Source organism: Cebus imitator, unplaced genomic scaffold (genome assembly GCF_001604975.1).
Source record: "Cebus imitator isolate Cc_AM_T3 unplaced genomic scaffold, Cebus_imitator-1.0 Scaffold25, whole genome shotgun sequence".
Classification (NCBI taxonomy): domain Eukaryota; kingdom Metazoa; phylum Chordata; class Mammalia; order Primates; family Cebidae; genus Cebus; species Cebus imitator.
Window position 1 is genome coordinate 2,000,859 of NW_016107340.1, and position 15,998 is coordinate 2,016,856.

Consider the following 15,998-nt stretch of genomic DNA (forward strand, 5'->3'; position numbering starts at 1 on the left):
TTTTTTTTTTTCTTGTCAATTAGTTTAAGTTCCTTGTAGATTCTGGATATTAGCCTATGAAGGGCTTTTTTATTCACTGCTTCTCTTCCTCCTGTCATGATGCTTTGTATTTAACATTAAAGAATCTACTGCTGTCGGAAACAGTTTTGTTTTTATTTTTCCTGTATTCTAGTCTCTGTTATAAATTAGCATTTCACCAGTTTCTGGTGGATAAAGGCACACATCTTTGAAAATGAGTGAAAGGGAGGAAATAGTAGACTAGAGGGAAGGGCCATTTTCACTCAAAATTATGCTTCATGTTTAAGGATGACAAGCTTTTTCAGTGGCAAGACAAATTGATGCAACTGTTGCATTTCATTGTGGTCAGAGTAAACAAACAGGCTTTGTTTAAAGTAAATGGTCTTTTGGCAAAAGTTTCTGGGTTTTGAGGTCCTTTGGCAGGGAGAAGATTTGTTATATCCCTCTCCCCTAGATGGGTGCATGGAGGAAGGTCAAATTTCTGGATTCTCTCTCTCTCTCAAGCTTGCTATTATTTTTCTTTCTTTCTTTTTTTTTTCCATTTCTTTTTTAGAATAGACATTGTTAGGGCCTAGGCTGGGGATGGATAAGAGTGATTTTCTCCTTAACGTCAGGAAACAGTGTACACATACAGCTGTCAGGGAGGGCTCTCTGCCACTCTCTCTTCCCCTAGGGTGAGCCCTCACATTACCATTGTGCACCAGACATTCTTCATTGTTCCCAGAGTCAGCCTTCCCCCGCCATATTCCCTCTAACCACGCTGAGGCTGAGGTCCTTGTTCTGATGATGAGGGATCTAGAGTCAATGACTTACCATCATTTTTCCAGACCTGACAGTTCACACTTGGCATTTTGACCGGTAATAATTCTTTCAAGTAGTGCAAGTGATGTTAGGATTTAAAGTTAGGTGAACATGAAAAAATACAACATATAGACACTTAATACATATAGGATGGGGAGATTTTTTAAAGTAGAGAATGAAGTATTTCTTTAACCCTTTACATTGCTTATAATTGTCAGACTGCTACAATCTGAAAAGTCTTTATTTGCTTTGTTACAATACTGACCTAACCGTGAAGCCAAATTTTATCAGCTTTACAGCATAAAAAATATCTTTACAAACAAATCAGCATAAAATACAACTTTAAATATAATAAGTACATTAATGACTATATTGCAGAAATAAAGACATGAATACAAAAGAATCATGCTACTAAATGTGTTATTAACAGAGGCAAGTAATTTTATTTAATTCATAACACAATTTACAAAACACTTAGCTAACTTAATGAACACTTTGTACTACCGGGAATTTTGAAAACCTCTCAATTCAATTACTAAGATGCTCAATGAGATTCAGTCAGACAGGTCTGTTCTTGTTCTTGTTCTTTTATCAAGGGCAAATAATATATTCAAGCAAGTAAGATGAAGAGTGGTTAATTAGTAGCCCATTGAAAAAGTACATCAAGACAATAAATAGCTGCTTTTTGTTTTTGTAAATAATGTAACATATTCCAGGAATCAAGCAAGTTTGCACAAAATACAATAAATGTGACTGGAAGAGACTAAGTAGTTGAGTAACAATTAACATATTAATAGTTTAAAATTTTAGGTAAACTCTATTTTTTTTAAATAGAAAAGATGCCTTGATCAGCAACAGTTAAGAATAAAATCTGGCCTGGTATGGTGCCTCATGCCTGGATAGCAAAATGCTATCCAGCACTTTGGGAGGCTGAAGTAAGGATTGCCTGAGCTCAGGAGTTCAAGACCAGCCTGGGAAACACTTTCTCTACAAAAAAAACTTTAAAAAAATTAACCAGGATTGGTGGTGTGCACCTGTAGTGCCAGTTACTCAGGAGCTGAGGCAGGAGGTTCGCTTGAGCCCAGGATATCAGGGCTACAGTGAGCTACGGTCATGCTACTGCACTCCAGCTTGGGTGAAAGAACAAGACCCTCTTTCAAAAGAGAGAGAGAGAGAGAGAGAATGAAATCTGTCTCTAATTTTACATAAATGCCTGAATTTCATATACTGCTATTTCTGTCAAGGAAACAAGACAATATTATTTTATAGAGAAACACCTGTGATTAAGGTTCACTACATATCATTAAAAACGAATTCGCTGTTCAATTTCAGTATAAACTGAAAGATAAAAGGTGAATTTCTTGTGTTTCTAGGTTAGTTATTAGTACTTCAAGGAACTTGGAATATTTTAGCTGTAGTCAAGTGCTTTTAAAAAATAATGTGTTTTAATTTAGCAGAACAATTCCTTTGAGTTAGGCCCAATACTAATGGATAGGACACATATTCTTCTTTACTGTGTAATCAGAAAAAAGTCAATAATGCAAAAACTTCCATTAATCATGCAGCTCTTAAATGGCAAGGATTTTCATATAAGAAGGGAGTAGATTGCTTGAGTGCCTATTTGAATAGACTATTTTCCCTGGAAAATTTGGTTATCAGAATTTGTTGATTTCTAGAAGCTGGAAGAATTTTGAGACACAAATACCTTCTACTGTGTTTTTCCTTTTGCTGTTTGTCCTTTATTATTTTACTACATAAAACCATTCTTTGAAAAAGAAAATAACTATGTAATCTTGCTTCTGTCTATTCAGAAACACCAAAATATCCTCCCCAACAATCTTGATTTGTTTCAACCTTGGAGGGTTGTTATTATTATAACTTCTCCTTATGGATTTAGAGGAAAGTTCTCAGATTAATTGCCCTCCTCTTTCTCTGCTTATGATTCTTGAAGATTAGTATGACCCTTAAACCACTTTGTTTTCCGCACAGACTTTTTGGGCTGTTAAATGTGTCTTGTAAACATTCCCAGAGATGTTGCTAGGAGAATCTTTCTATAAATACTTTAACTGTTTATTTTTAACATGTTTGATTTCTTATCTAAAATGCTCTATTCTTTTTAGTTGGAAGATTTAAATTATTAAATTGATAATCAAAGTTTTATAACTAATAATTAAATTTAGTGTTAATTATAAACTTATTTTACTAAACCATATAAAATTGCCATATACAAGGTAAAAATGTTCCAGTGTCAATAATTTTATATTTCAATCCAATATTTTCTTCTTCTTTTTTTTTTTTTTTAATATTTTCTTCTTTACCATGAGAGAGACTCAGGAGAATAATGGAGAAGGGTTTGGATTCAGGAGTCAAACAGATGAAGCATTAAATTATATAGCCAAATCATGTATTAGCTGTGTATTTGTGGATCATTTGTTTAATCTTTTTTAGGCCTTGGTTTCTTCAACTGAAAATTCTGGTATTAATAGTATTCACTGCATTAAATTATTGTGAATACTAAAAGAATTAATGCATACACTGTGTTGTTATAGAGTGACTGTTGAAAAAAATGTTAGTAGAAGTTATTATTATTATTAATTTTTTTAGACAGGGTCCCACTCTGCCACCTGGGCTGGAGTGCAGTTGATGCCATCATAGCTCACTGCAGTCTTGACATCCTGGGCTCAAGCGATTCTCCCACCTCAGCCACCCTGAGTAGCTGGGACCATGGGTGTGTGCCATCACGCCCAGCTAATTTTTTCCATTTTTAGTAGAGGAGGTCTTGCTATGCTTCCCAGGTTGGTTTTGAATACCCGAGCTCAAGTGATCCTCCTGCTTTGGCCTCCCAAAGTGCTGGGACTACAGGTGTGAGCCACTGGACCCAGTAGAAGTTATCATTAGCATTGGATTTAATTAAGATTTCTGTTAGATTTCTTTTTTTTTCTTGAATGTCCTGATTAGTTTGCTTGGTTTACATGAACTGCTCTTTAATTTCGAGCCCATTGCATTTTCAAACATTATATTTGATACTAAGAGTATGATACTATCATGTGTACCATATGATATCCATATGATACTCATATGGATAATAATTCCACCACGTAAAACTCATAATGTTCATAGTGTCATATGTATGAGTATCATATGTATACATATGACACTATGAACATTATGAGTTTTACGTGGTGGAATTATTATTCTCCTTTTCTAAACAAGGAAATTAGGATATGTGACTTTTTTCAAAGATCACACAACTAGTAAAAGGCAAAGCCAGGATAAGATCTCACTAACCTTTTTACCATGTTGGCTTTTATAAGAACCTTTTAAATGGATATTTCTGAGCAGCAAGAATTCTAACATCAATGGCATTGGATTACCATGACCATTTTGGAGAAAGTCTTCTCTCATTTGTTATAAATTTCTATAATAGTTAACAATTATTTAGCAACCAATATGTACCGCATACTATACAGCATATGTATATACTAGCACCTCATACTATATAGCATATATACTTCTAATATGTACATAACACCTCATAATATTGGTAACTCTCGTTATCCCTGTTTTACAAATACAAAAACTGAAAGCTAGTAAGTAGTGAGGTCAATGTTTCAAACAAAGCAGTCTGCCTCTAGGACCTATGCTCTTAAACACTGTGCTGTACTACCTCTTAGCAAATAGTACTGCAAACTTTTAAAAATACATATTTTAAAAAATGTTCATTGTTGTTCTTAATTTTTTTTTTTTTTTGAGACAGGGTCTCAGCCTGTCTCCGAGGTTGTAGGGCAGTGGCACAATCATGGCTCACTGCAGCCTCAGCCTCCCCGGGTTCAGGCAATCTTCTCACCTCAAGCCTCCCAAGTAGCTGACACTAAAGGCACGCACCACCATGCCCCAGCTCATTTTTGCACTTTTTGTAGAGACAGGGTTTCACCAGGTTGCCCAGGCTGGTCTCCAATTCTTGGGCTCAAGTGATCCGCCCACCCTGTTCTCCCAAAGTATTGAAATTACACGTATGAATCACCATGCCTGGCCAGTACTGCAAACTTCACTGCCTTTCAAACTTCCATTGATTCTCAAGCAGTGTATTTCAACATGTTATGTGTAAAACAACAACAACAACAAAAACTTTGCCTTCTCAAAATTTGATGTGCAGTGCTGAATAGAAATAGTTTCTGAGGAGGTTTCTACTCTCACAGGCGAAACTGGCTACATAATTAGTAGAGCCCAGTACAAAAGAAACATATGGGGTCCCTTGTTAAGAAATTATGGAATAGTTAAATTAAGAATAAAATAGTTTAGCATTAAATTACGTGTGTGATCTTTTTGGGTGTGAGGCACTGTGAGACTACATAGTAGCATGCCATGAAACCCTCCCTGCTCACAGGGTTATAAGCCTGAATCCAGCTTTGTTCCTGTGCAGCTATCCCTTTTAGACCTGCATAAAGCTTTGTAGCAGAAATACTGGTGACCTTTTAGTAAGTCTTTCCCAGAAACACTCCAGATCTCAACTGAGAATATTCTGAGGCAACAGGAAGTAGGACTTGAAAGGGAAACAAGGCCACCAGGCTACAGTCTGGATGACTTATACTATGAAAAAGGAGAAGCATAGGCCACTTTTTGTCTTAGCAGCCAGAGTGAGATAGTAGTCAGGAAGTGTGGAGAAGAAACAGGAAGCTCTGAGTAACTCCTATCACCCCACAAAGAGGGCATCACCCTTTTCTTCCATCAGAATGGTGGCAGAAACCTGTGAAATACATCCATTTGTCTTTGTTTCTTGGAAGAGGCTCATGTTATTTTCTGTTTAAAATTAACAAGCCTGGCATTGGTTATTCAAATGCTTTTAGCCCACAATGTTTTAACCCTTCTTCCTTCTAAAAGTAGAAAAGAGTTGCATTACCGAAAAATACCTGTTATTAATTTTTAGACTTTGTTGTGCACAAGGGTATTGTCATTCAATCCTGTAGGCAGTCAAGAACCCGAGTCAGTGCTTTTAGAATCCAAGTATATAGGTTTAAGCTCTGGTCCCTCCACTTACTGATTCTTCAATCTTGAGAAAGTTAATTAACCTCTCTGAGCCTCAGCTTTTTAATCCACAAAATGAGAAGAATCTTAAATCATAACAACCTCAGAGAATTACTATATGCATTTGATGTATAAATGTACTTAGTGTAATACCTGCCTGGCACATCAGAAGAACTCAGCAAATTATAGATATTTTTATTTCATGTAAATACACATATTTCTGTACATAAATATTCATATATACATAAATATATTTATATTTCACACATGTATACACTTTAAGTGTGTAATATATACACATATATATGTAGAAATGCATGTGTATGTAGCTACTTTGAAGTTTCTGAGTTTTAAGCTATCAGATATTGGTGAGGGGAAGTGTTTAGCTAGGAGGATGCCTGTAACAGAGCCTATTTTTGAGCTTCTGCCTGTCATTGCTAACTCAATATTCAACTTACATAGCATTTAAATTCAGTTACTGCTGTCTACACAATTATGGGCTTTCTCAGTATAATCCCTATGCTTCACATCAAGAAGACTGAGTGTTTACTTGAATCTAAATCTAATATAATGCTCAGAAAAATTCAGGTGTGCTTCTTGTCTGAAACGGTGGTAATGTACTTCCAGGTGTTTTACAGAGCTTTGATTAGGATATATAAATTGCCATCTATTAAGGTTATCTTACTTAGCAACCCTCTCCCTAATCCCTAGCCACCTGATGTATCTTTTTATGTGTTACTTGATTTTAATCACAGAAAATAAATGGAAAATAACTTGAGCTCTAGTATCTTTTTATGAGTACACCAACGTAGCAAATATCCAGGTTTCCTCTAAAATTTCAGTTTTATAGTTCCCTCGAGGTTATTGAAAAAAGAAGTTTCATTATTATATTCTCAATATAGAATTCACCAAAAAATATTAAGTTGAAAAAAAGAAAGAAATGCAGAGGCAACTGTATTCCAACATAAACATTATTTACCACTTCTTATTGTCTAAATATGCAAATAAAAACGAAAATAAGGAATGCTTCTCTGTTGCTTTGGTAGTGGATAAAATAATTTCAACAGTAGTCTTTTAAAAATCTGTTTGGTAAATGTGTTTTCTGTAAAATGAGTTATTTGGTTTTTGTCATTTACGTGGAAAATTGAATGTAAAAATAAAATAAATGTGAATGTGAAAATGAAAGCCTTACAAAAATTCCCGAGTGAAAATCTCTGACTTGGAGGTTTGACTGAATAAATTATTTCTGGGCTTTTGAATTATTAATCTTGGCTACATGATATGCAAATAAGACTGTACTAACCATGTCCAGCGGCACAGCGCTGGGTCAGAAGCTATATCCAGCTGCTGGCAGAGTTTCTGTGAAGCGATCAGGTCTTCCAACAGAATGGTAAGCTGCATGGCCAATTGTGTCTCTCAGTGTATAAAGTAAGGCCAGATATCCTTCTAAAGGTGGCCTGTAAGCAATTAAGGTGTTAAGAATTAAGTGTTTAAATTAATTCTTTATAAATAGATGCAAAACAGGAAAAGAATAGAAAAGGAAGTCATTATTTATATCTCTACATTTATTTTTCAACAAATTAACTTCCTTGTTTTAGTTGTCAAATACTAACTTTACTTTCTTCAAAGGGATTTATTATATTTGCTAATGTCTCAACAATTTATATTTCAACAAGAATAGTAATTGAATTTACTTAAATAAATATAACTACTTATGGGGAAAAAATTGAAGTTCCTAAATCATTTGAAACAATCATGCATTTTATATGTATATAAAAGTTTTTTATATGTATGTATTATATTTATAATATATGTGTATTATATTTTTATTTACTAAATATATTTTATATATTTAGTAAATATATTTTATATATTTAAATAAATATATAAAATAGATAAATATATTGTAATATAAATATATATATATTATGAAACAGAGTTTCACTCTTGTCACACAGACTAGAGTACAATGACATGATCTCAGCTCACTGCAACCTCCACATCTCAGGTTCAAGTGATTCTCTTGCCTCGGCCTCCTGAGTGGGTGGGATTACAGGCCCCCACCACCACTATGCCAGGCGAATTTTTTTGCATTTTTTAGTAGAGACAGAGTTTCACCATGTTAGTCAGGCTGGTCTCAAACTCCTGACCTCAGGTGATCCGCCTGCCTCAGTCTCCCAAAGTGCTGGGATTACAGGCATGAGCCACCATGCCCAGACATAATATTTTTATGTTTAGAAAATAATGTATTAGAGGGAATTTTCAGGCATCCTAAAGATTAAATTTAACAAATATGTGTGTGAAAATTATATTATCCAAGAATATAATTTACTTAGGAAAAATAAAAAATTGTAGAAATCATTTATATTATCTTCTATAACTTTTCAAGATGTATGTGGTATTTTTAAAGAAATTAATACACAATTATGCCATACTATTGCCTTTTAATATCTTAATTTCTGGTGTAATGTATGGAATGCATAAAAATAAAGTTATCAATGTTAAATTATTCTATCTTTTCAGTGTGAATATGTATTTTTACCCAAGTTGCTTTGTAATAGAAAAAGTAATTTGTTAAAAAAATTCTCATATTACTACGTAAATTTGCCTTAAGGTAGTACTTAAAAGTAAAAATTTTACAAATATTCTTTGTTTAATTGTGATGACTATAAAAGCAAACAATTAAAAAGCCTAGAAACTATCAAATATATATATATTAAAGTAAATTTCAAAAATGCCACATCTTCAAAAGGCTGAATATATTTAAAGTAAAAAACATTTTTAAATTAAAAACGAGTAAGAATTATTGATCTGCTTATGTGAGTAAATTAGGTATTGCTTCCAGTTCAATAATTCTAACAGTTTCAGATATATTTTTGGACTAGGAACTAATGATTTCACTTTAATTTCTGATCTTAAAAATAAAAACCTGTTTAAAATAATTCATCCAAATCAGTTACAATTCATCACTACTTCCATTTCCTAAAAATTAAGAATATAACCACTAGAAAGTAGAAAAGAGAATTTTAAAATTTCATGAAGAATTTTCTCTTCAGTTGGAAGTTTTGCTTAAAAGAGCAACTTACTTCATATGTTTATAGAATCGTGATGCCACACTAAAAACATACCTGACTACAAATATATCCAATTTGAAATATGGTACCTTCACACTTGTATATCCTGGTGAAGCTAAATTGGTCTGCAAATATTGGACATCTTATATTTATAAAACCATAATCTATTATTAAAATTATGAACTTGGAAAAAAGAATGAAACAAATGTATCAAAGAAAGACTATAAAACATCATAAAAAAATCTCAATTTTGTAAATATAAATTGAAATAAATATTAAAGTGTAGAAGGGTACCCAAATATTAGGAGTGGTCTGTTTACAGACAATTTTTGTTTCTTGTTTTTGCCTATTTGATTTTTTGAGTGTTACACAACTAACAAGAATTTTGTACATACATTTTTTTAAAAGTTGTTTTTTAGAAAATAAGGAAACAGCTCTATGAGAAGCAAGGCAAATATGATGATTTAGCCATTCATTTTTCTTATTCCAGCTCTGGTATTCTCCACCCCTACTACTCCTTCAATCTCCAACCTTCTGGACTACTGTACAGCAGAATGCTCCTTGACTTTTATGTGACCCCTCACTTACCTGAGTGTTAGTTACAGGAAATTGGGAAGTCTTTGTGGCTATATTTTCCTTCCACTGCAGTCAAATCTTTCTGCTGTGCACAATACATAAGGTACTAAGATTAGCAGTGCTGACTAGGCAGAAAGATAAACGTTATGACCACAAAAAAAGGAAATGCAAAAACGAAACAAATTTCTTGTGTCATAGAATTTTCTGTGTCTGAATTTTCATTTGAATTTGTGCACCAGCTTTTTGAGTACCCCCAAAACAACACGAGAGTTCTGAACTAAGGCCTTAGAAGGTCCAACATTTAAACTTGGGCAAAGAAGGATTAGTCCACAAAAGAGCCTGAACATGGAGAAAGGAGGAAAACAAGGAGATTTTTTTTTCCTGCTTTCTGTGACATATTTGTTACAAAGACAGGAAGAGAGTGCTTCCAGAAATGGAAGTGGACTTAAACGCAACTGCGACTAAAGATTAATAGTGAAAACTGACCATTGAGCTAAACAATGAAGTTTGTTAATATTTTAAACAGTCTATTGACATTTTTGCTGTATTTCTAGAAATTTAAAGTCTTTAAAATCATCAAATAGATGCCTATTTTGAGAGAAAAAAAAGATGGGAGATTTAGATAAAAAGAGAAAGTGCATAATAAAAACTACCTGAAATCTCATCAACAGAGATAAAACTATTAAACACTTTGATGCATCTCTTCCTAGACTTCTTATGTTTATTATTTTAGGTGTCATTTCTTAATTAAATGCTTAAATTTAAAAATTTATCCTTGAAGATAGATATTTTGTTTTACCTTGTACAAATGTGTTTCTAAACTACAGCTGCTACTACTACTATAATTGCCAGCTTTGAATGCTTATACACAGTGTTGGTTTTCATAGTGAAATAGAGCAATGAGCTTAATTTGATTGTCTTGCTACTTATCTGGCCTTGGATAAAATACTTATAAAATGCTTTGCAAATAGGTGTTTATATTCATCTTTTCACTCAACAAGGATTTATACACCACCTATTACCTGCTGGTCACTGTGCCAGATTTGAACACTAAAAAATGAGTAAGACAAAGTTGTAAAAAATTCTAAGAAGTTTAGTATAAAACAGTAGCATAAATGGGGGGGATCTAGTTTAGACTGAGGGTCAGACAACCTATCTTGGGAAACCTACACTTGAACAGAGGCAAGGTATCACAGAACAAAAACAGCAGTGAAAAGAGATTCAGACAGAGGGACTGCACATTAAGAAGGCTCTCTCTGCATTCAAAGAGCAGGAGGAAACAAATGAGTTAGGAGGAGAGTAAGGCCAAGCAAAATTGAAGTGGATACAGGGGCTGGATCATGCAGACCTTGATGTCCCCCTTAAGGATTTTAGACTACATTCCTTGGATAGTGGAAAGGTAATTAAGGGTTTTGATCAGGGACAGCTATATGATCCGATTTTGAATTGTAGTTTTTCAAGACTGTTTAGTTATAATGGTAAAGATGAATTGATGAGGGCCAGAGAGGATGTGAGGAGACAATAGGAGACTATAACATAGTGCAAGATAGAGATGAGAGTAGCCAGGACTGAAATAATAATGAAAGCTATGGAGCAGGATTGATAGACTTGAGAAATATCCAGACATTACAGTAAACAGACTTGGTAATTTATTCATTACTGGTGTTAAGTTTTAGATGACTTTGAGGATATTGCTAGATTTTTTGTGGTGAACACCTGGGTACATGGAAGAACCATTTACTGAAATAGGTGAATATGCTGCAGGTTTGGTAAGGAACTTGGAGAGTTTAGTATAGGATTTCTGGAAGCAGAGATGCCTAAGAGAAATCAATTAATGGCAATAAAAAACTAGAGTTTTTAAGGCAGATCCAAGCCGTGCTGGAAATCTGGGAGCTGTTGATGTATAGTTGGTCATTAAACCTCAAAAATGAATGAGATCATTCAGGCAGAATATATGGAAAGATGGAGCCCAGAAATTAGCTTTGAGTTACTCAACACTTAATGCTTGAGCCAAGAAGACTTGGGCTCCAAAAGTGCCTGCAAAGAACAACCAAGGAGAAAGAATGAAAACTAGGATATTGTCATGTCTCAGAAGACAATGGAAGAGTGTTTCTGGAAGATGTAGTATGAAAAACAACTGAGAAATAAAATAAGACTAGTGAGAAATGATTATTGGATTAAGCAATGTGGAGGCTACTTGTAGGACTGGTAGATCAGAAGCCAAATTGGAGTAAGTTTAAAGGGAATGGGGTGTCAAGATGTTAAAACACTTAGTGAGATGGCTCTTTTCAGAAATCAAACTATGAAGAGGAGAGGAACATGTGAAACTAGAGAGAGTTGTTTATGTTGCTCCAGTTATGTTTAAGACTGAAGAGATGAGAGTGTTTAAATGCTGATGGAAAAGATGAGATGAAGACAGAAGATGGAGAGAAGGATGACAAAAAGTCAGAAAAGAGGAAATAATGGTAGCATAGGAATGCTGAGAATTTGCGAATGAGTTGGATCTAGCGTAAGCTCAACAAATGGTCTCTATCTCAATGAACCAGGAGGCAAAACTATTTGCTAATAATGAGTAAGGCAGAGTAAATGAAAAGGCTTTTAAGAGATTAAAATATATCAAATGAGAGAAATATGGAAATATTCTGGCAATGTGAGATAACAGTAGAATTAGGCAACCTTGAAGATAGAGTGAAACCAGTCTGCTTTATTCTTCAGCAGCATTCTGTGTCTGCTGCTTCAGAAAGTTTCCATTCAGCTTTGTCTGGAATTGGACTTAGTGGTAGGTTGCCATAGAAGAATTCAAGGGACTCAGAAAAATGTATGTTGTTTTAAAGAAAGTGATTAAAAATAACTTTTCAAAATATTCAACTTATCGTATCTACAATTCTGTGACTTATTTGCATAAATAAAACACTCTCAAAATAACAATGATCTTTAAAGTAAACCACTTGAATTTGACAAAAATACATATGAGTTTTCCAGATGCCTTATAGTAGGAAAGTCTACTGAATTTTGCATGCTTCCCTTAAAAAAGCAGTTTAGGTACATTTATTCTTATTTTGTTCTGGTTACCAAAATTCTATATTGAAAGAATTCTTTGATTGCAAGTAATACTCCAAAGCCTACTTGACAAGGAGGATTTTAGGACATTTTATTTTTAATCTTGGGTTTCCTCACTAGAAATAAAAATATTTAATATTTAATAATGACAATTCAATACATTTTTCAGATAATTCAAGTTGTTGAAATACCCTATCCAATCACAATCTGGTCTCAAGACGAGAGGAAAAAGTGTAGATTAGCAAGACACTTGAGGTTTGAATAAGTCAGATAGCTTATTTCCGTGGTACGTATTCAGAAGGCATTACAACAAAGGTCTTTTACTAAGCATATGACCGAGGCAAGTGCTATGGTCTTAATATTGGTGTCTCCTCAAAATGTATGTTGGAACCTAATAATATTAAAAGGTAGGGCCTTTGGAAAGTAATGAAGTCATGAGGACTCTGCCTTCATGAATGGCATTGGTATCCTTGTGAAATAAGTTGAAGGGAGCTGCCTTGCCCCTTCTGACATTTGTTGGGAGGACGCAACAGCCATTGTCTTTGAAGCAGAGGGTGACTTTTCATCAGACACCAAATCAGACACCTTGATCTTAGACTTTTCAGCCTATAGAACTGTGAGAAATAAATTTCTATTATTTATAAATGACCCAGTCTGAGGCATGTCATCTTTCAATAAATCATGACCAATGTTAATATTACTAAGATTTTCTGTTTCATATTTTCAATTTTAAAAAATTAAGTTTTAAAACTGGAGTTGTATAATAGTTTATGAATTTAATACAATAAACAGAAGTCTTTGGCAATATGGAAACAAGTAAAAGCTTAAAATAGTGAGACTGAAGCTTTAAAGATTCTTATTTCCTCTTTTGGATTACGGTTTAATTCAGTTTAACTCAGCAGAATTTGTTGAACAACTACGGTACGCTGGGGACGGTGGTATGTTGGGAGACACAAAAGTGAATTCAAAATTTTCTCTTCATTTATTTGATCATGCTTCCCCTCTGTTTCTTTGCTGTTTGTCAAGCCCTCTATGGGTCTTTCCATATTAATGCCTTTACATGTGCTCTTCCTTATTCCTGAAACACTTCCTGCAAATATAGATATGTCTCTTTCACTTTCTTCATTGAGGTTTCTGTTTAAATGTCATCTTGTGTAAAAGCCTTTCCCTTATTACCACATGTAAAAAATAACTCACTACCACCCTCCACCCCAAAATTTTCTAACATTTTTACCTTATATGTTTTTATTCATAGCACTTATCATTATATGGCATCACTTATTGTTTATTTCCTGATTCTTCCCAAGAGAGTATAAATTGTTAGAGATTAGGAACTTTGATTTACTCACTGCCGTTATCTCTAGTGCCTGAAATTATATTCAGCACATAGTTGAAAGATATTAAAAAATACTTGTTAAAATAATACATTAATGACATATACGTGTATCTATATGTATATGTATGTATGCTTTCCTTAGTAACTTACTTCCATAGTTCACCATTCAATGTTTTTCATTGTTATTATGTTCTGCACAGTTTTGTCATTAGTCACCGTCTAGTGTTTAATTCTTATATTCTCTCTCTTCTTTAGGCATGGAATGCAACTTGCAAAAATTGGCTGGTAGCAGAGGCTGCCCTGGAAAAGTACTACCTTTCCATTTTTTATGGGATGGAGTTCATTGTGGGAATCCTTGGAAATACCATCGTTGTTTATGGCTACATATTCTGTCTGAAAAACTGGAACAGCTCTAATATCTATCTCTTTAACCTCTCTATCTCGGACTTAGCTTTTCTGTGTACCCTCCCCATGCTGATGAGGAGTTATGCCAAGAACAACTGGATATATGGAGACGTGCTCTGCGTAAGCAACCGATATGTGCTTCATGCCAACCTTTATACCAGCATTCTCTTTCTCACTTTTATCAGCATAGATCGATACTTGCTGATTAAGTATCCTTTCCGAGAACACCTTCTGCAAAAGAAAGAGTTTGCTATTTTAATCTCTTTGGCCATTTGGGTTTTAGTAACCTTAGAGCTACTGCCCATACTTCCCCTTATAAATCCTGTTATAACTGACAATGGCACCACTTGTAATGATTTTGCAAGTTCTGGAGATCCCAAGTACAACCTCATTTACAGCATGTGTCTAACACTGGTGGGGTTCCTTATTCCTCTTTTTATGATGTGTTTCTTCTATTACAAGATTGCTCTCTTCCTAAAGCAGAGGAATAGGCAGGTTGCTACTGCTCTGGACCTTGAAAAGCCTCTCAACTTGGTCATCATGGCAGTGGTGATCTTCTCTGTGCTTTTTACACCCTACCATGTTATGCGGAATGTGAGGATCACTTCTCGCCTGGGGAGCTGGAAGCAGTATCAATGCACTCAGGTCGTCATCAACACCATATACATTGTGACACGACCTTTCGCCTTCCTGAACAGTGTCATCAACCCAGTCTTCTATTTTCTTTTGGGAGATCACTTCAGGGACATGCTGATAAATCAGCTGAGACACAACTTCAAATCCCTTACATCCTTCAGAGGATGAGCTCATGAACTCCTATTTTCATTCAAAGAAAAGCAAGGTGCTTATGAAACAGATTGTTTTACAAATGCAACTGTAGGCTTGCTTTAACTTGCAGACATCAATCAGAGAGTGTCACAGATTTAACCTTTATCTAAAGACAAGTTGTACCCAGAGTATGTGAAAAGAATGGGATGACAAGAATGTATTGGTTTCTTCCTCTAATAATTGAAAGGAGTTGGACTGCCTTAGGTTTGGGCATGCAACTCAAAAATGCTAGATGTTATAAGACTTTCTCAGTCAGTGAAAAAATGCAAGATATATAAAGCAAGTTGTCTGCACTTGATCACTTGTCAGATTTAAAAAAAAAATTGTTTTGGCAACATTCTCCATGTTATTCCTATTTACATGATCATAGAACTTTATGTGAGAACTGAATAGCAGAAGATATATTATTAAATAGTTTTTAGAAGTTGTGCTGTTAAGCAAATTTAAAGTCAACATTAATGATGATTAAGAAAGCAATATAATGAGTTCAGGGATATCTGTGTGATATATTTTTGTTTTGTATTCATCATGAAGGGGGGTAGTTTTATAATTTATTCATCCTTTTTTGTTGTATGGTTTATAGTGGAATCTTAATTTAAGTTAAAAAGAACCTAAGAAGGTAATTCAACAAAAGTAGAGAATATGTTTGAGTTTGTCAGGGAATTTAGATATGAAAATACTAGAGAGATGCACTAAGGATATTTGAAAAAAAAAATTTTTTTTCCTGATAGGCACTTTGTGCCTATCAGGAAACCCAGAGCAAAACAGAACAAAAGTGAGTACATTGTTTTTATGATGATTTTGCCATCTGGCATTTTATTATCATAATTGGACCATCAGTGCATGAAAATATGTTAAAGTTCATTAGCTTTCTG

At 34.2% G+C, this 15,998-nt stretch overlaps 1 protein-coding gene across 1 annotated transcript; it reads left to right on the forward strand.

The window, feature by feature from the left end:
* Positions 1 to 4,716: 4,716 nt before the first annotated feature.
* Positions 4,717 to 15,435, forward strand: SUCNR1 (succinate receptor 1). The gene is made up of 2 exons (XM_017522867.2): positions 4,717 to 7,234; positions 14,146 to 15,435. The coding sequence occupies exons 1-2, from the start codon at positions 7,232 to 7,234 to the stop codon at positions 15,097 to 15,099; spliced, it is 957 nt and encodes a 318-aa protein (XP_017378356.1). The 5' UTR covers positions 4,717 to 7,231; the 3' UTR covers positions 15,100 to 15,435.
* Positions 15,436 to 15,998: the final 563 nt, after the last annotated feature.